This window comes from Mobula hypostoma, chromosome 20 (assembly GCF_963921235.1).
Source record: "Mobula hypostoma chromosome 20, sMobHyp1.1, whole genome shotgun sequence".
NCBI classification, from domain to species: domain Eukaryota; kingdom Metazoa; phylum Chordata; class Chondrichthyes; order Myliobatiformes; family Myliobatidae; genus Mobula; species Mobula hypostoma.
Window position 1 is genome coordinate 36,954,077 of NC_086116.1, and position 20,807 is coordinate 36,974,883.

At 44.3% G+C, this 20,807-nt stretch overlaps 1 protein-coding gene across 1 annotated transcript in view; it reads left to right on the top strand.

Moving 5' to 3' along the window:
* The window catches only part of LOC134359201 (semaphorin-3E-like), a 190,011-nt gene that overhangs the window by 165,073 nt on the left and 4,131 nt on the right, over positions 1–20,807 (top strand). The window contains exons 10-16 of the mRNA XM_063072158.1: positions 2,003–2,147; positions 11,806–12,037; positions 13,794–13,885; positions 13,979–14,020; positions 14,553–14,719; positions 18,272–18,336; positions 19,276–19,415. Coding sequence (XP_062928228.1) covers positions 2,003–2,147; positions 11,806–12,037; positions 13,794–13,885; positions 13,979–14,020; positions 14,553–14,719; positions 18,272–18,336; positions 19,276–19,415 — 883 coding nt within the window. The remainder of the gene's footprint in view (positions 1–2,002; positions 2,148–11,805; positions 12,038–13,793; positions 13,886–13,978; positions 14,021–14,552; positions 14,720–18,271; positions 18,337–19,275; positions 19,416–20,807) is intronic.

Below are 20,807 nucleotides of genomic sequence, written 5' to 3' on the forward strand. Positions count from 1 at the left end.
TGTCTGGCAGCTCTTGGGCTGTAATGAGGGGGGATCTCATTGAAACATTCTGAATGTTAAGAGGCCTGAACAGATTAGATATGGTAAAGATACTTTCCATGGTAGGGGAGTCCAGGACAAGAGAGCACGACTTTAGGATTGAAGGATGTCCATTTAGAACAGAGATGCGGAGAAATTACTTTAGTCAGAGGGTGGTAAATTGTGGAATTTGTTGCCACAAGCAGCTGTGGAGGCCAAGTCATTTTGTGTATTTAAGACAGAGATAGATAGGTTATTGATTAGCCAGGGAATCAAAGGGTATGGGGAGAAGGCAGGCGAGTGGGGATGACTGAAGGAATTGGATCAGCCCATGATTGAATAGCGGAGCGGACTCGATGGGCCGAATAGCCTACTTCTGCTCCTGTATCTTATGGTCTTAAGTTTTGTAAGCAGCCCACAACACCATGCCATGATTCACCAGCACCATCTTAGGAAAGAGTTTGAGAAGCAGCAGTGAGAGGTGTGAATAATCAACACATAGCGCGGAGCCTGAGAAGCTAAAAATGGAGTGGTGTTCCTACAAAAAGCGAGGTGGGAGGCTCTGGAAAGCAAGGCAGCTGCAGCAACCAGTTGGCCTGGAATGGAGATCAGTCATTAACCCAGCTCCTGAAATGGCGTCCAATGTGCAAAAGAAGGCAGACTGCAAAATAAAACAATAAGTAAACAAATAATACTGAGAAGATGAGTGGTAGAGTCTCTTCTGTGTCCATTTGTAGAGACAAAGGAGATGCATATGCCGGAATCTGGTGGAGAAACTCAGTATGTCGAGCAGCACATGTGGGAGGAAAGGAATTGTTGATAGGCTGGGAGTTGACAGTGGATATGATGAAACTTTGGGTAGTGCACAAGTACTTTAATTCCACTCTCACCTCTGATACCAACCACATACTGTCTCTGTACGTTACGGGAGAAATAGTAATTAGATTCATTTATGAAGCAAATATGTATTCAGGTTACAGTCAAGTTAAATATCAAGCAGAACAGATAGAGTGATGCTGTACCTCTACTTCTTTAGGAGTTTGTGAAGATTCAACATGACATCTAAAACTTTAACAAACTTCTACAGATGTGTGGTGGAGAATATAGTGACTGGCTGCATCACAGCCTAGTATGGAAACACCAGTGCCACAAAAAGTAGTGGATACGGCCCAGTTCATCATGGGTAAAGCCCTCCCCACTACTGGGTACATCTACATTGTCACAGGAAAGTAGGATCCATTATCAGGTACCCCACCACCCAGGTCATGCTCTCTTCTTACTGCTGCCATCAGGAAGGAGGTACGGGAGCCTCAGGACTCACACTACCAGGCTCAGGAACAGTTATTACACCTAAACCATCAGGCTCCTGAACCAAAGGGATAATTTCACTCAACTTCACTTGCCCCATCCCTGAACTCTTCCCACAACCTATAGACTCACTTTCAAGGACTTTTCATCTCATGTTCTCAATATTTATTGCTTATTTATTTATTTATTGGTATTATTTCTTTTCTTTCTTTTTGTATTTGCACAGTTTGTTGTCTTTTGCACAGTGGTTGTCTGCCTTGATGGTACAGTCTTTCGCTGATGCTATTATTTTCATTGGATTTGAGTACACCCACAAGAAAATGAATCTCAGGGTTGTATATGGTGACATTTATGTACTTTGATAATAATTTACTTTGAATATTTGAATTTTGAATGGCCTCCAATTGTTGGAGCATGTTTATAAATTGCCTTCCCTAGCCCATTGAGCACTGAAATGGCTGTAACGTGCTTTCAGAGGTCTTGTGTTTAGTAGCAGTGCGATCACTCGAGTCAAGTATGGTGCTTTCCTAAAGGGTTGTCTGTCATTGGGTCTTCAGAGGTTGATCTGGGATCCATATACCTGTGCTTTACAATTTCAAGTTTTTGTGTGTAAATGGCAACAGAATGATGAATTGTTGTACATCTCATTCTCTGTTGGTCAATCTGTTTGTTACAGCAACGTATTCCAGGGTTACGCGGTTTGTGTGTACCACATGTCCGCGATCCGTGAAGCGTTTAATGGACCCTACGCTCACAAAGCAGAGCCGGAGTATCACTGGGGACCCTATGAGGGCAAGGTGCCTTACCCAAGGCCAGGCAGTGTAAGTCCATTCACAACACATTTAATTGCTGGAAATAATTTGGAAGATGTGTAGCTCGGGTGGTTGATGCTTGGGTTGAGTTGCTCTCCGATCACGGCAACTTACTTGCAAACGTATCATCGCCATGTGAGGAGATATCATCAGGACGCTGTTGATTGTGGTGTGTCCTCTGAATGCTTGGCCTTTATATACTTTTCAATCAGCTGATTGGATGTCTTTTCGGAAACTCAATTGTGATGTGGAGAGGAATTCCCATTGATGATTGATCTCAATCTCGATCAAATGGGTTGTTCTTCCATACATTTGAAATGTCTCAGAAATGACCATAAGATATAAGAGCAGAATTAGGGATTTGGCGCATCGAGTCTGCTCCACCATTCAATCATGGCTGATCCTTTTTTACTCCTTCTCAGCCCCACTCCCTGGCCTTCTCCCCGTAACCTTTGATGCCGTGTAAAACCAAGAACCTATCAAGCTCTGCCTTAAATATACTCAATGACCTGACCTCCACAGCTGCATATGGCAACAAATTCCACAAATTCACCACCCTCTGGCTAAAGAAAATTCTCCGGATCTCTGTTTTAAATGGACATCCTTCTATCCTGGGAATCATCCTTTCCACATCTACTCTGTCTAGGTCTTTTGAAAGGTCTTAATGAGATCCTCCCCCCCATCCTTCTAAATTCCAGCGCCATCCAGAACCAGAGCCATCAAACGTTCCTTGTATGAAATTCCTTTCATTCCCAGAATCATCCTTGTGAACCTCCTGTGAATCCTCTCCAATGCCAGTACATCCTTTCTTAAATGAGGAGCTCCAAGACTGTTCACTGTTCACGATACTCAAGGTGAGGCCTTACTACTGCCTTATAAAGCCTCAACATCACATCCCTGCTCTTGTATTTTAAACCTCTTGAAATGAATGCTAACACTGCATTTGCCTTCCTCACCACTGACTCAACCTGCAAGTTAACCTTGAGGTTGTTCTGCACAAGGACTTCCAAGTCCTTTGCATTTCAGATTTTTGGATTTTCTCCCCATTTAGAAAATAGACTGCACATTTCTTTCTACTATCAAAGTGCTTGACCATGCATTTTCCAACATTGTATTTTATTTGCCACTCTCTTGCCTGTTCACCTAATCTATCTAAGTCCTTCTGCAGACTACCGGTTTCCTTAACACTACCTGCCCCTGCACCAATCTTCATATCAACTGCAAACTTGGCAACAAAACCATCTATTCCATCATCTAAATCATTTATATACAGCATAAAAAGCAGTCCAAACACTGACCCATGTGGAACACCACTACTCAGCGGCAGCCAACCAGGAAAGGATCCTTTTATTCCCATTCACTTTCTCTTACCAATCAGCCAATGCTCTAACCATGTTAGTAACTTTCCTGTAATACTATGGGCTCCTAACTTGGTAAGCAGTCTCACGTGTGGCACCTTGTCAAAAGCCTTCTGAAAATCTAAATATACAACATCCACTACATCCCCTTTATCTATCCTACTTGTATCTCTTCAAAGAATTCCAACAGGTTTGTCAGGCAGGATTTTCTCTGAAGGAAACCATGCTGACTTTGTACTATCTTGTCCTATGTCACCAAGTACTCCATCACCTCATTCTTAACAATTGATCTAACATCTTCCCAACCACTGAGGTCAGGCTAACTGGTGCCTTCCTCCTTTCTGCAAGAATGGAGTGGCATTTGCCTGACAGCCCTGCTGCTCCAAGAACACAGAAATTCAGTCACGTTGAAGCCAACAGCAACGTTGAGGAGAGTACTTTGCAGACAAAAAGAACAAACCAAGCTCTAAGACAAGACCAATGTGGTTACTGCAGCAAATATTACATCAGCCAAACTGGGAGAAAATTATCCACAAGGATCTATGAACATCAGTTGGCTGTAACATGGCACGACCAACTCTTCCGAGTCTTTACCCATGGAGGTAGAGAGGGGCACAAACTCGACTGGGCATCAGTGAAAGTCATGGTACAAATGAACGCACAGCGTGCAAGAGAGTTCCTAGAAGTGCAGTTTTTGGTGAGCAATTCTGTAAACACACTCGTAGACCTCGATCCTATTTATGAGCCGGTGCGGGCAAAGTTCCAGACCACACCGCACAAAGTTCACCACACAGACAATCAGAGACACAGCTTCCTCCCGGCATCACAACTGAGTTTCCGAAATGACATCCAGCCAGCTGGTTGAAAAGTACGTAAAGACCAACAATTCGGAGGACACACCACGATCAACAGCGCACTGACAGCACTCGTGTGCTGACGAACCGTTTGCAAGTAAATTGCCAAGATCAGAGAAAAACTCAAGATAAACATTTAATTGTGTTTTCACTGTTTAAAAAAAACTGTTGGAAATATGATCAGAACAACACTTGAGAGCACCACCTCGACAGGCAGAAATTGGAACTGGTTACTAATTCAATTGCCAGGATCCTCAGCAGCAAGCAGAACAATCAGTATTCCGGGTCAAATACCTTTCTTTGTGAGACAGCACCGGGGAGGGAATAGACAGAGAGGTAATGTGGGGAGGGCACAGACAGGTGTAGATGGGGAGGGTGCAGATGGAGGGGAAGTGGAGGGCTGTGTGAGACAGAGGAGAGAGGGGTAGATGGGGAGGGTTCAGACAGAGGGGAGGTGGGGAGGAGGAAATGGAGGGGAGGTGAACAGACTGAGGAGAGGTGGGCAAATGGAGGGGAAGTGGAAGGGGGTAGGAGAGAGGGCTGGTGGGAAGACAGGTGTAGAAAGGGAGGCCACAGATGGAGGGGATGTGGGGAAGGCACAGACAAAGGGATGTACTGAGGGAGGAAAAGTGGAGGGAGATGTTCAGACTGAAGGGGTGCCTGTGTTAGAATCTAGTCCAAAGACATCATAGAAACATATAGAAACATAGAAAATAGTGTAACAGTTAAAAATCTGGCAGAGGCAAAAGGGGAAAGAGAAGAATCAAATTAAAGCAGAGAAATGCAGACATATCCATGGAGACAGAGCAGTGGGAGCTTCTATCTGACATTGTTAAATTCCATATTAAATCCTTGGGGCTGCATCATTTGCTGATAAGAGATGAGGGGCCACTTTTCAAGAGTTAATGCAGACAGAATCGGAGCAACAGACGAGGCTGGAAGTTCAGGGTCACCGATGCAGACTGAACAGAGATGTCTACAAAGCAGTCCCTGTTCTGTGCTGGTGCCTCCAGGAGACTATATTGAATGCAATATATAAATTGGAGGAATTCCCGCCCACATTCTAATCTCTGTGCTTCAACTTTCTACCTTGTTCCAGCCATGCTTAGTGTGAACTCTAGCAATGCCACATTTTTCTGGGCACAGTTTACCCCATGCCTAATATGGAATTTAATACCAACAGAGAGGACTATTTTTTTGTTCTCTATCTGCCTCATATTTGTTTCTGTCCCGACCTACCAGTTTCGAAAGTAACTGTTACCCCCTGATCCGCAGCAAATCACAGGCTTTCCCTATGCTCACATCGCCCCTCTAGCTTTCTCACTTTCCTGGCTTTAAAGAAGGGTTCTCGATCTGAAGCAACACCTCGGCTTCTCCCTGCACAGACACTACCTGACCTCTTGAGCACTTCTCGAATTTTGTGACCTGGTTTCCAATTTCCAGCATCGGCAGATTTTCGTTTATTTTACTTACATAGAGATACAGCACAGTAACAGGACCTTCCTTCCACACTGCCCTTGTCACCAATTAACCCATACGTCTTTGAAACGTGGGAGGAAACTGGAGCACCCGGAGGAAATCCATATGGTCATGGGGAGAACTCCTTCCAGACAGCGGTAGAAAATGAACCCGGATTGCTGGTGCTGTAATAACATTACACTGCAGTGCTGCTCCATTTGTAATGTGTTCAATTACATATTCAGTTTGTATAACATTTATCCAACACCCTAGCATAATGAACCAGGATATTACTGTCCAGAAATCCATCTCCATCAGCAGTATTGCATCCCCTAAGTGGTCGCATTTGGGTGTCAGTCTTTGCCTGGAAGTCCATTCTCCTGTGAACGGACCGTAGGTCTCAGGAACGGAGCGTGGTGCACGGAAGCTGCCACTCACTGCCATCAGTAGGCCTGAACCTTGCCTAGAGCCTCTCGCGGAAAATGCTGGAGGAACTCGGCTGGTCAGGCAGCATCTATGGAGAAGATTAAACAGTCTGGCCGAGACCCTACATCAGGACTGAAATGGAAGGGGGAGAATGCCAGAATAAGAAGTTGTGGGGAGGGGAAGGAGTACAAGCTGGCAGGTGATAGGTGGGACCAGGTGAGGGAGAAGGTGGGTGGGAGAGGAAGTGAGACTGTGTCACCAGTCTTCCCACGTGAATGCATAAGTAAGTATCCTGGAGTAACTGGTTCTGGACACCCTATGAAACAGTGTAAGTGAACTGAAAAAGTAATATTAACCAATAATACAACCTTTCAGCAAAGAACAGACCAGGCCTTTCTGCAAATCTAATATTATTTGAAGAAAGCTATATTGAATTGTACAACACACAAAGTGCTGGAGCTGTGACCACACATCAGAATGGTGGAATATGGTATTGAGATTATGGAACTGACGCCGGGAGGTGGGGGCTGTTTCTGGCTGCACCTATAGGACAGGATTTGTACTGTGGAACCATACTAATGAGCGGACATGTTAGGATTCAAAATGCACTAAAGCAGGGTACAGAATCCAGGTTGTCAATGGCCCAGGGACATGCATGAAGAAAATCCTAAGACACAAAATACCTTCATCATTTATCACAGAGCTAAATATAAACCAGGGCTCCGTTCCTGTAGGGACCACGCTGCCAAACCTTCTCAACAGAGATGCTGAGCTAGAGATAAAACAGTGCTCAACTCCTTCAGGGACCACACTGTCAAACCTTCACAGCAGAGACGTTGCTTTTGTGATACAAGGGGCAATGATTTCTTGTGTTTCACCTGCAATACATGATGAATTACATTTGCAAGCCACCTCATTCAGCAATACCGTCATCCCTTACAGTTTAGGCAAATTCTATTTAGTAAGTATCACAATGGCGAATTAGTCCCTCTAGCAATAATTGTTGTTACTTTGCAAAAACCCCAGTGTGGTGGAGGGTTGTTCTTCTGACTAGAAGCCTGCAACATGCAGCATATTACAGGGATTAGTGCTGGGAATCAAGTGATCTGATTAGCAAGTTTGTAGACAACATAAAAGTTGGCAGAATTGTAGATAGCAAAGGTTATTTAAGAATAGAGTGGAACTTAAATCAGTTAGAAGTTGGGTAGAACAGTGCAGGTGGAACCTGGGCAGCCTTCAACCTGATGGTATGAACATCGATTTCTTAAACTTCCGGTAATTGCTTCCACCTCTTCCCCCCCCTCCCCCCACCCCACCCTCACCATTCCCCATCCCCATTTCCCTCTCTCACCTTATCTCCTCACCTGCCCATCACCTCCCTCTGGAGCTCCTCCTCCCCCTTCCCATTCTTCCATGACCTTCTGTCCTCTCCTATCAGATTCCCCCTTCTCCAGCCCTTTATTCTCCTTCATCAATTGACTTCCCAGCACCCATGCCCTTCTCCTGGTTTCATCTATCTCCTACTACCTTGTACTTCTTCCTCCCCTGCCCCCACCTTCTTACTCTAACTTCTCATCTTTTCTCCCCAGTCCTGATGAAGGGCCTCGGCCCGAACTGTCGACTGTTTGCTCTTTTCCATAGGTGCTGCCTAACCTGCTGAGTTCCTCCAGCATTTTGTGTGTGTTGCTCTGGATTTCCAGCACCAGCAGATTTTCTCTTGCAGAGGGAATTTAATCCAGACAAATGTGAGTTAGGTATCAGCTACTGGGAGAACAAAACAATAAATGGTAGGGATCTCAAAGACATTGATTTATAGAGAAACTTGGCGTACAAGTTCATAGTTCCCTGAAAGTGTTGACACAGACAGGACGGGCAATGAAGAAGCTGTTCAGAATGGTTTCCTACAATGAGTATAAGAGATGGGAGGTCCGATTTCAGCTTTGTTGAGACCACACTTGGAGCATTGAGTATAGATCTGGTCACACACTACAGGAAGGATGTTGTGCAAAAGAGAAGTACAGAAAAGTGCAGAAATGGGACTGCGAGGTAGCGTGTCAGCGTAAAACTATTAGAGTGCTCATGATCTGGGTTCATTTCTGCCATTTTTGGTAAGGCATTTATACATTCTCCCTGTGACCACGTGCGTTTCTTCCGGGTGCCTCAGTTTCCTCCTCCATTTCAAAGACATACAGGTTAGTAGGTTACTTGGTCACATGGGTGTAGTTGGGTGATGCACGCTTGTTGGACCAGAAGGGTCTGTTAACATGTTGTTAACTTCCTGTAAATAAAATAAAAATGAAAGATTCTCCAGGAAGTTGCCTGTAATGGAGGATGTTATTACAAGGAAGATTCAGATAGACTGATGCTGTTCTCACTGGAGTATAAGAAGCTCAGGGCACACCTTGCAAATGTCTGTAAGATCAGCGGGGAATTGATAGGAAAGAAGTCGTTCATAGGATAGTCATTTTTCCCAGTGCAGGCGAGCTACAATTAGAGAGCCCAGGTTTAAGGTGAGAGGGGAGAAAAATGAGGGACAGTCTTTTCAGACAGAGAGGGTGGTGGGTATATAGAACATGTCATCAGAAGAAGTGGTGGAGGTGGGTACCACTGCAATGTTTAAGAGGCATTTGGACAGATATGTGGTTAGGAAAGAAGCTGAGGGATACAGGCCTGATGCTGGCATGTGGGATTAGTGTAGGTAAACAGTATGGTCAGTGTAGACGAGCTGGGCAGGAGGGAACACTTCTGTGCTGTACAACCCAATGGTTAGTTATTTTATTTTTCTGATATATAATCTCAGACACAGCTCAGAAACTCACTGGAATAATAAGAGAGGTACGGTACAATATAGAAAATAACTTTTTCAGCAGATCCCTGTTTCACTAAGCTAATTATGTTTGGCATTACTGACCTTAACAGGCTGACAGGACAATGCTTACAAATATGTACCATATACATGGGATGGGGCAATGCAGGCAAGAGCAACGTTCACTGTCAGTCCCAGATTGGCCTTCAGAGGGTGGTGATGAGCCATATTCATGAACAACTGCAGTTGTTGGAGTCACAGTGATAGAGCACTACAGCACAGGAACAGTCCCTTCAGCCCGTCTAGTCCCTGCTGACCTGTTTTACTGTCTAGTCCCACCTACCCGCACCTGATGCAGATTGGAGAGCCACTTAGTTGAGCGCCTTTGTCCCATCCGTCACAAAGGGCGGGATCTTCCAGTGGCCATTCATTTCCTCTTCCCATTCTGACATTAGTCCATGGCCTCCTCTACAGAGACCAAACTCAGGTTGGGGGAGTGACCCTAGATATTCTACCTGGCTAGCCTCCAATCTGGTAGCATGAACATGGATTTTTCTAACTTCCACTAATTTCCCCACCTTCCCTCCTTCTCCCTTTGCACAAACAAGAGAGAATCTGCAGATGTTAGAAATCCAAGCAACACACACAAAATGCTGGAGGAACTCAGCAGGCCAGGCAGCATCTATGGAAAAGAATAAACGGTTGACATTTCGGGCCAAGACCCTTCAGCAGGACTGAAGGAAAAAAGATGAGAAGTCAGAGTAAGAAGGTGGAGGGAGAGAAGGTAATAGTTGATAGGTGAAACCAGGAGGGGGTAGGTGTGAAGTAAAGAGCTGGGAAGTCGATTGGTGAAAGAGATGAAGAGCTAGAGAAGGAGGAATCTGATAAAAGAGGATAGAAGACCATGGAAAAAGGGAGGGAGGAGGAGAACCAGAGGGAGGTGATGGGCAGGTAAGGAGATGAGGTGAGAGAGGGAAATGGAATAGGGAATGGTGAAGGTTGGGGGGTCATTAATGGAAGTTTGAGCAATTGATGTTCATGCCATCAGGTTGGAGCTACCCAGACAGGATATAAGGTGTTGCTCCTCCAACCTGAGTGTGGCCTCTTCCTGGACACCCCTCTCTGGTCTTCTGCCTGCTCTGGATCTTTTCTTTGCTACCTGCTGACGAGACATCAACTGTCTCAACTTTACTACTCCTCTCTCCAATTCCAACCTCACTCCTTCCAAATGCACTGCTCCCCACTCTCTCGTACTAATCCTAACCTCACCATCAAAACCGCAGATAAGGGGGGTGCTGTAGTAGTCTGGCGGACTGACCCCTAACTTCCTGAGGCCAGGCAACAACTATCAGACACCTCCTCTTACTTGCTCCTCAAACAGGATCCCACTAAGGTGCACCAGATCATTGTCTCCCACACCATCACCAACCTTATTAACTCTGGGGATCTCCCATCCACTGCTACCAATCTCATGGTGTCTGCACCCGACACCTCCCATTTCTACCTCCTACCCAAGATCCACAAATCTGCTTGTCCAGGTAGACCCATTGTTTCTGTTTGTTCCTGCCCCACTGAACTCATATCTGAATACCTTGACTCAGTTTTATCCCCTCTGGTTAAGTCTCTTCCTACCTACATAAGTGACATGTCACATGCTCTGGATCTATTCAATGACTTCCAGTTCCATCTTATTTTCACTATGGATGTCCAGTCCCTATACACCTCCATTCCTCACCAGGACGGCCTCAAATCTCTCCATTTCTTTCTGGACACCAGACCCAACGAGTTCCACTCCACCACCGCTCTCCTCCGCCTGGCCAAACTTGTTCTCATTCTCAATAATTTCTCCTATGGCTCCTCCCACTTCCTTTAAACAAAAGGTGTAGCCATGGGCACTGGCATGGGTCCCAGCTATACCTGTCTTTTTGTCGGCTATGTGGAACAGTCTATGTTCTAATCCTACACTGGTTTCACTCCCCAACTTTTGCTACGCTACACCAACAACTGCATTGGCGCTACTTCCTGCACCCATGCGGAGCTCGTCAACTTTATCGACCTTGCCCCAAATTTCCACCCTGCCCTCAAATTTACCTGGTCCATTTCCGACACCTCCTTTCCCTTTCTCGATCTCTCCGTCTCTAGATTCCAAACAGCGTTCTTCTGCCATAGTACTCATTGGAGTTGTAGACTAATGAACCAGTTTTGAAGGAGACTATACATTTACTGTGGTGATACACTCTGACCTGGCCTGTGAGCCCACTGCTGTATGATGCAGTATGAGAACACCTCCCATCCCATGATCCTCTCCCTTCTCCAGCCTTGTATCCCTTTTGCCAATCAACTGTCCGGCTCTTGGCTCCATCCCTCCCCCTCCTGTCTTCTCCTATCATTTCAGATCTCCCCCTCTCCATCCCACTTTCAAATCTCTTACTATCTCTTCTTTCAGTTAGTCCTGACAAAGGGTCCCGGCCCGAAACGTCGACTGTACCTCTTCCTATAGATGCTGCCTGGCCTGCTGTGTTCACCAGCATTTTGTGTGTGTTGCTTCCATTTTGAAACAGTTTATTTTTGAATGAAAGCTTGAGTTAGTGAAGACAAACTATTAATTGCACATCTAACTGAGCACAGTTGATGGCAAACAGGATTGGATTGGTTGATTTCATGGGCACTGTTGTAAGAAAACAATTGGAATGTTATGTCAGTGTATAAATTTGATGAATAACTATTAACTCACATAATGACTCATGTGGCATTGCTCTCTGCAGTGTGCCAGCCAGATAACCGTACCACCTGGGAGTAAATACCATACGACTAAGGATTACCCAGACAACGTCCTTCGGTTTGTACGCAGTCATCCCATGATGTACCAACATGTCCACCCCGTACACAACAGACCCATGCTCTTGAGAACAGATGGACGACACAATCTAAAGCAAGTAGTTGTGGATCGTGTCAGTGCTGAAGACGACCAATACGATGTCCTGTTCCTTGGCACAGGTAAGCTGGACCTTGGGTGACGGTGCTGTTGAAGTTATGTGGTCCACTTCAGAGCCTTTCCCCGTTCAGCCTCAATAATTATAATTCAGAAGTCTTTCTACCATACCCACTGGAGGCAGTATCTCCAAATCACAGATTGATATTGTCAATTAATTTACATGTTACTTCACTGTGTTTGGCATTGTATAATTGAAACCAGTCAGAATAATCATGAATCAAAATTTTAAATGCTTCAAATGGTTCAATTTAATATCAGAGAATGTATACAATATACAACCTGAAATTCTTACTCTGCACAGAGACATCCTGGGAACAAGAAACCCCGAAGAATGAATGATAAAGACATCAGAATCTCAAAGCCCCCCTCCCCCTCCCACACACAAGCAGCAACAGAAGCTTTGACCTTCCCCCCCTCCCCCCACTTGCACCAGCAGGAGTGTCACCCCCTCCAACCGTGCAAGCAACAGCAAATGCCCCCAAAGAGACCTCGATCTGGAGTCCATCAAAATTACAGTCCATGTCCCAGCACTCCGATATGTCAGACAGTGTCTGTCTGTCTCTCTCACTCTCTCTCTCCCTCCCGCCCTCCCCAATGAGGAAAGGAAAGGTAGCTCCTGCAACGAGAGCGGAAACCAGCAGCTCCGAGTTCTGATTTTATAATCATCCACGTCACTTCTCCCCAGCCCCCCAACTCAGAGACTGACAGGCTCTTACCCTCCATCGTGAAAGAGAGAGAGAGAGAGGGATCACTCGGGTACGGGGTCCTTCTTCACACAGCTGCGCATGCTGCCTGCTGTCTCAATGTTTCAGTCTCCCATGATGCTTCAGTCAGTGAACTTGCCGAGGAACTTTTCTTTTTAAATCTTTTTATTAAATTTTTCCAAAGTTATAAACAAAATAACAATGTTGATACAAAGAGATTGGAATAATCTTATTGTTAGTAAACATATACAGAAAAGATTTCAGATAACATAGGGTATAATAGACTTCCAAACTCATGATATAATTAATCATAGAAAAAAAAGAAATAAAAAGAAAAAAAAATACAAAGAAAAACCCCAAATAAAAACAAAAAAAAAAGAACTAAATACTAAACCCAAAAAAGCAAATGGAACAAAACAAGGCTAGACCAATTTTTGACGACATTACTGAACGTGTTTGATTTAAGATATTGGTCTAGCCTTGATTGGAACTTGGCGAGGAATTAGGACATCTATGGGGCAGCTCTCAAAAGGCGCATGTCTTCCAGGACGCACCTGGAGATATCAAAATGCCAGACTGCACAGCCGCTGCTAAAAACCCACCGCTTGCAGAGAACCGTAGTTTGAGCTGTAGTTGTAGATCACGGACTCCAACAGGACCCCAGCCACCTTGAAAGGAAAAGAAAGACAGGAGAAAGGAAGAATAAGCTGTTTCATAGACAAACTGGAAGAAGTCGCCTGGATCTACAAAAACCTGTAGCATCACATTTCCCAGTTCCCCCCATATTAATCAAAAGTCTTTTTGTCATACCCAATGGAGGCAATATCTCTAAATTGCATATTGATATTGTCAATTAACTTCACTGTGGTTGGAATTGAACAATTGAAACCAGTCATTAATTGAAATTATGCTGTTTTTTGCTTTTTCCTGATTGCCTCTCTGCACTTGACCCTTGTAGAAGATGCAGGGAGTCAGCCCCCGCTTGCTGGATACTTTTTATAAGAATTTTTTTATATTTAATTGAATTTATTTGAAGCTTTTTCCTCGTCCACAGATGCAGGGGTGGTGTTGAAGGTTATTGTAATTTACAAGAAGGAAGCTGAAATGATGGAGGAAGTGGTGTTGGAGGAGCTGCATGTATTTAAGGTGAGAATATGCTGATTGTACTTTCTCTGTTGGACATCCTGCATTGGAGGGGAAGCAGGGCATCTAGTAACCAGAATATCTGTTCAATTCCAGGTGCCAACTCCGATTATCAGCATGGAGATCTCTGTTAAACGGGTAAGATTATGCAGCTGTTGGAGAATCAAAGAATGTAAAGCAGTCAGACTAGGCAACAAGAAATTGCTCGTTTGATAAAAGATGCATTCTGTGGCAATTCTCACCGCAGGTGTCTTCCCACAAAGCACTCTCAGTTGGCCGCGCATCGTCACTCAGCTGGAACTTGTCCACTAAAGTCACCCTGCTGCTCAGAGGGGGATTTCTCAGCAAAGCGTCCACTCCGCAGAGTGCAGAGCTGGGGTCTAACAACCAGAGCGTAGGTTTGAGCCAAGAATTCCACGGCCAACCAGGCCAAATTAATGTCTTGCTCAGCAGATTGGAGCTAGCTGTCCCGGTGAACCCTCCTCATGGTTTACAATGCTGTGAGATTACTGGATTTCTCCCAAACGCACAGAATTGTTTTCTAATCAATATTCTGCATAATTGCAGACAACTGGAGCTACAGTCTGCACTGACCTTCTGAGCTTTAGATATTTAAAGAAATGATATCTTCACCAAGCTTGATCACCGTTCATTTATCATTTTAATTCAGGAAAGCTTGTATGTTGCATCAAAGTCAGCTGTTGCTCAGGTGAGGATTCACCAGTGTGACATGTATGGTTCTGCGTGCATGGACTGCTGCCTCGCCAGAGACCCTTACTGTGCCTGGGACGGAGTGTCCTGTACCAGGTACTACCCGTCTGCAGCAACAACTAAAAGGTAATCCGCCTTGTTTGTTAACGCGCTGACTGCAGAGTGAACTCTGATAAACCCTGAATCTGCTGTGCAGGGATACCTGGGGCCAGATCAGTGTGACACAGTGTCAGTCTCGGACAGTGTTTGTGCTGTATCAGCTGTGCTGGATATTGTTACGCCTGCCTTGACACAAATTTGAAGTGTTGCTTTTTAAATTATCACTTCTTCTTCTACAGATGTAATTGGAATTAAATAGAGAGCATTAGGGAACATAAAGGACCTGGGTTTAGTGACGCATTTCAGAAAGTTAAACCAGGGTACGGCATACACAGTGAACAGCAGAGCCCCGAGAATTGTTGCTCAACAGAGAGACCTGGAGTTCCAAGTCCACACATGCCTGAAGATGGAACACAGGTAGACAGTGTGTGGTGAGGAAGGCACGTGACGTGTTTGTCTTCAGCAGCTAAGCCACTGAGTGGCTTTATTTTAAACGATGTTATGTTGTACAAAACATTGGAATGTTGTGAGCTGGTCTGGTCACCGGACTAGAGGAACGACGTGAGAGGCTGTGGAAGTGTTTCATAAGGATGTTGCCTGGACTGAAAGTCTTGAGCTATCAGCAGAGATTGGAAAGGCAGGAGGGAAATGTACTGTCAACATTGCAGTTTTGCTCTGTTTTCCCTGGAGTGATGAGACTGAGAGATAATAGACCTACATAAGATTATGGGGGTGGGGGGGGAGGGGACAAATAAGGTAGATAGTCAGTGTCTGTTACCCATTGTCGGATTGTGTAATACTACCAGGCACAAGTTTAAGGTGAGAGGGAGGAAAATTAAAAGGAATTCAAAGGGTACATCTTTCAAACAGGGTAGATGGTGTCTGGAATGAGCTGCCAGAAGAGGTGGTGGAGGCAGGAAGAGTTACAACATTTCAGAGACATTTGAATGAGCAGGATATGGAAAGATCTGTATATACAACATCTACCTTCATCAATCAACTTTCTCACCTCCTCAAAAAACAGGTCATCCAGACCTGACCTGCCCTGCACAAAGCATGCTGAATTGCCCTACTAAACATGCTTCTCCAAATGCTCATAAACCCTATCCGTAAGATTCTCTATCTCTAACACAAGACCCATTGGTCTATAATTACCAGAATTATCTCCATTTCTCTTATTGAACAAAGGAACAAAATTAGCTACCCACCAGTCCTCTGGCACCATACCTGTGGCAAACAAAGATTCAAAGGTCATGGTCAAGGCCCCAGTAATCTAGGAATTGGAATTGGTTAATTATTGTCCCATGGACAAAGATATTGTGGAAAGCTTGTCTTGTATACTGTTCATACAGATCAGATCAGATATGATATGTTCTACAGTGCATTGATATAAATTGATAAGGTTGATGGGGACATGTCAAATTTCTCTTGCCTCCTGAGAAAGTAGAGGCATTGGTGAGTTTTCTTGGCTGTGGTGTCTACATGGTTAGTCCAATAACCTGTGGCATATTCCAACTAAATGCTGTCCATCTGTTATGTTTTCATCCATAGGTCAGACCGGAAGTCCATGACATTAAGGATCTCACCTTCTCCTTCAGCTATTCTCTCCTCACACCGGCTCCTTCAATTTGGTAGCCCCAGCTAGTGTTATCTGCCCAATCACCCCCTCATGGGCCTTCAAAACTCTCTGCAACCTTTCTTTTGAATAAGTTTCCAGATATCCATCATAATTTAATTGATAATAAGCACCAACTTGATTCCTACAAAAACGTGAACCACCAGAAGAGATTATTCACGCCCACCTGCACCCCCCCCACACACATCTCCTTACCTCTGCCAGACCTGGTAGTTCTCCAGTAACTCTGCCCTTTCCCAGGGCTCTGCGTGTTTTCCTGTTCAATAGTTTCGCAGTTCCTATTCATCAGCTGATTGCTGTCGTGTTGGTACATCAATGTGCTCACACATCATTCCATTCCGTGAACTCAAGGGACTGTCGCAGTCTGAATATTTCTATGTCAACATGATACAATGGGAAATATAGATAATCAGAATTACTTAATAAAGAATCTATTAAAAGATTGCAGGTTTGGCCATAGAGTAATTCAGCAAGGAAACGGTGCCTTTGACACTATCTGCTACATGTCCAATTCACCAGCAGTTATTCCACGGATGACTATGTGCAGATGATTCATGTGTTCACCTAGGTACTACTTCAGCATTAAAGAATGATGAGAGTATCTTTCTCCTCCACCCTATCAAGCTGTGTGCTACAAATTCCATCTACCTCCGGATAACAATTCTTTTCTTCTTGAGATCCCCTCTAATCCTCTTACCCCTTACCCTAAATCTATGCTGTGTACTTCAGCCGATGTTTTCTACTACCCACCAATGGAGGCATAGAGTGAAACAGCAAGGAAGCAGACCATACCAGCCTTCAAAGTACCATTCACTGTGACCCGACACAAATCCAATATATTCTCATCATTCTTGTCAGCGCTCACCACTCACCTCTCACTAGGGGTAATTTTCAGCAGATGATTAAGACCACATTGGTTAACAAAGACCCATTCACAGTAACCCGACACAAATCTGATATTTTCTTCCCACGTTCCTATCAGCCCCTGTGACTCACCTGTCACTGGGGATAATTTACAGCAGTGAATTAACTAGCTAACCCTTTGTTGTTGGAGCAGGGAGGAAACCCAAAGGAGGCCCCAGCAGTGACGACATGCAAACTCCACACAGACAGCACCAGAGGTCAGGATCACTGGGGTTGTGAGACCATGGCTCTACCTGCTGTCCCACTGTGTCATTCCAAACCTATCTCACCCCTCCTGAATCTACATACCCCCCACTAGGACCTCACTCAGCCACCTCAACTCCAAGGGAAACAAATCCACCCTGACTTGCTAATTATTTCTGTTCTTTTATCACCCTCAATGTTTCAGGAACAGCTTCCTCCCCTCCGTCATCAGATTTCTGAACAGACCATGAACCCATACCCCTCTTTTTGCGTTACTTACTGTTATATATTTCTTATTGTAACTTATCTTAACTTTTTAATGTATTATACAGTACTGCTGCCACAAAACAACAAATTTCACAACATACAGTGTGTCAGTGATTGTAGACTGGATTCTGATCCTGATTATATTCTCATGTTCTCAGCTCGTTATTTACCAATTTCTGCTCTCTCTTCTTTCAGTCTCTGAACAGGCAGCTTCCTTGATTAATCGCAGATGGGTAACTTTCTTTATTTCAATATGCTAGCACCCCATCACAAGAAATTTCCCAGTCCAACTTACAGTTTACACATTTCACACTATGCAGGCTGCCAGACAATACCAAATCAATACTGATGTTGGACTGTATGTTGCCTGCTCGTTGTGAGTAAGGCATACTTAATGAATGGGTATTGTAACGTTGACTCTCCCATTCATGAGAGTATGATGTTGTGCAATGTGTATTTGGTAAGAATTATGTCTACTCATCTTGGCACAGATCCCTGTAAGACATTTGGGAGATGATGTAGAGTAGATTTTATTGGAGGAATACAATTTGCCTATTTCCTTCCTTCAGGCGATTTCGTCGACAAGATATTCGACATGGCAATGTAACACAGCAGTGCTTTGACCTGCAGAATGGTACGTGACTGTTGTATTCAACGATCAACAAGGAAGCTGGTTCTAGCATCAGAAAATAAGTTTGTGAAGGGTTTATAAAAATTATTAAAATATCATTCAGTTAAGTTACAGCCAGATTTGTAGTTTTCAGATCTTCCAGTAGAGTGAAATGTTTGACACTGGAACATGACATTAACCTGAAAGACTCTTTGTGTTTCTCTCTCCCCACAGACCGTTCGACTGTCTGATCATTCCTAGTATCTTCTGTTTTATTCAGACATGTGACGTTCTTTCTTATTTTTCAAACCAACCCGTTCTCAGTACTGACCATATAAAGGATATCAAAGCTGTTGGCCACATGAGACACACTATAGAAAGATTAACATAATCCTTGCATAGTTCACTGTTCCACACACCCGTTACCCTCTCACTGAGTCTGATGTCAATGACAGGGAATCTATCGTGAAGAATATAAGAATCTTGAAAAGAATAGCAGTGGGTTTATGAAAGGAAGGTCATATTTAACAGATCTGCTAGTTTTCTTTAAGGACCTATCTCAATATCTCTCAAATGTTCCAGACAATCTGCCTCAATTGTCCCTTCATGTAGAGCATTCCGAGTTTCAACCATCCTCTATGTAAATAAAGTCATACTCATCCTTTCCTATCCCCTGACTTGTGGTTCAGCCAAATGCCTTCCTACATTAGCTATAGTGTTGACACGCACACATGGTCACCTCCTTGTAAACTCTAAAGGTCACCCTGAATTTGTGAATGACACAGGGGAAGATCAACTCTTCAGGTTTAGTGGTTTCACCATAAGAGTCACGGAGCTGAAGTTTGGCCGTGTGCATTTAAAGGAGGAAAAAGAAGCAGGCTGAACAAGGCACCTAGGATGAAATTATACAAATTGTGACTTATTCTATATTTACTACATTCTTGCCTTTCCTCCCATGGTCAGATGAAGCACGGTCTAAGCCAGAAGAACGACTGTTGTATGGGATTGAGGGGAACAGTACATTGCTGGAGTGTACTCCCCGATCTCCTCAAGCCAAGGTGCTGTGGTTTATAGAAGGACGCTCGACCACCGGCCAGGAGGAGGTGAGTAACTTCGTGAACACTGCCCACCTGGACAAAATGCCAGAGCCATTCAATTCAATTCAATTCAAGTTTAATTGTCGTTCAACCATACATGAATACTTAGGAACACAGCCAAACGAGACAGCATTGCTATGGGGTCAAGGTGCTAAAACACATCACCAACAGTCGCACGCAAGATCACAATCACTGGAATAAAAGAGTCCACCACCACCCCCACGACTTGACCCCAGTCTTCACACATACAAGTCAACAAACCCATAAAGGATATCAGCAAAAATACAATGATGCTGGATACACATGTATATAGTCCAGACCCCACCCCCCAGCCCACCGAGATCATCTGCCGACTGACCCTGATGCCTGCCCCGACTCCTGATGCCCACTAGGTGACACTGTGGTCTTGAGGCCCAGTCACATATTGAAGTACATATAGATTGTTAGTAACAACACAACCACATAAATATCTATGTATATAGCCCAGACTCCTCAGTCCATTTGTAATCTTCAGTCACCACAACTGCTCTACACCGTCCCCGGTAGGGCGCGACAACTCGGACACCTCTCCCCAGCAGCTGAAAAGCAAGTGACCCCACAGCTTGAGGCCCGAGTCCATTGAGTGCAGCCAAATAAATCTGCAGTCGGCCACAACAGAGCTTGTCTTCCGTTGAGCAAAACCCTGGGAGGGCAGTGCCAGTTCCATTCTGAATGCCTTGCCACACTGCCCCCGGAGAAATGCCATGGCTTTGTCCTCTCACTCTGGGTGGATGCAACGGGTTACAGCGTAGGAACAATTGAACCAGGGATGAAGGACGAGATGGCCAACTTCTGCTCCTGATCTCAGGTGGACCTCTGGACCAGGGGCTTTGTCCTCTTTGTGTTCTTCTAACACTTCTCTCTGCTTTCTCCGTAGCAAAATCCTCCTGGTCATTATTGGCATTCACTCTTATAGGGTCAATTTGAAGGAGGAATACAGGATTAATCACAGAATTCTTAGCAGTCAGTCAAGTCAAGTTCTGTTTTGTCATTTAACTATACACATAAATAGTTATACATATAAATGTATATATGCATATGCATGCTGACATAAAAGCCAAAGAGAAGGCATATAATAAAGCAAAAATTAGTGGGAAGTTAGAGGCTTGGGAAATTTTAAGCACCAACACAAGGCAACTAAAGAAGTCATTAAGAAGATAAAGGTGGAATGTGAAAATAAGCTAGCCAATAATATTAAAGAAGATACCAAAAGTTTCTTCAGAAAGATAAAGTGTAAAAGAATGGTGAGAGTGGATATCAGACTGCTGGAAATTGATGCTGGAGAGGTAGTAATAGGGGACAATGAAATGGCGGACAAACTGAATAAGTATTTTGCATCAGTCTTCACTGAGGAAGACA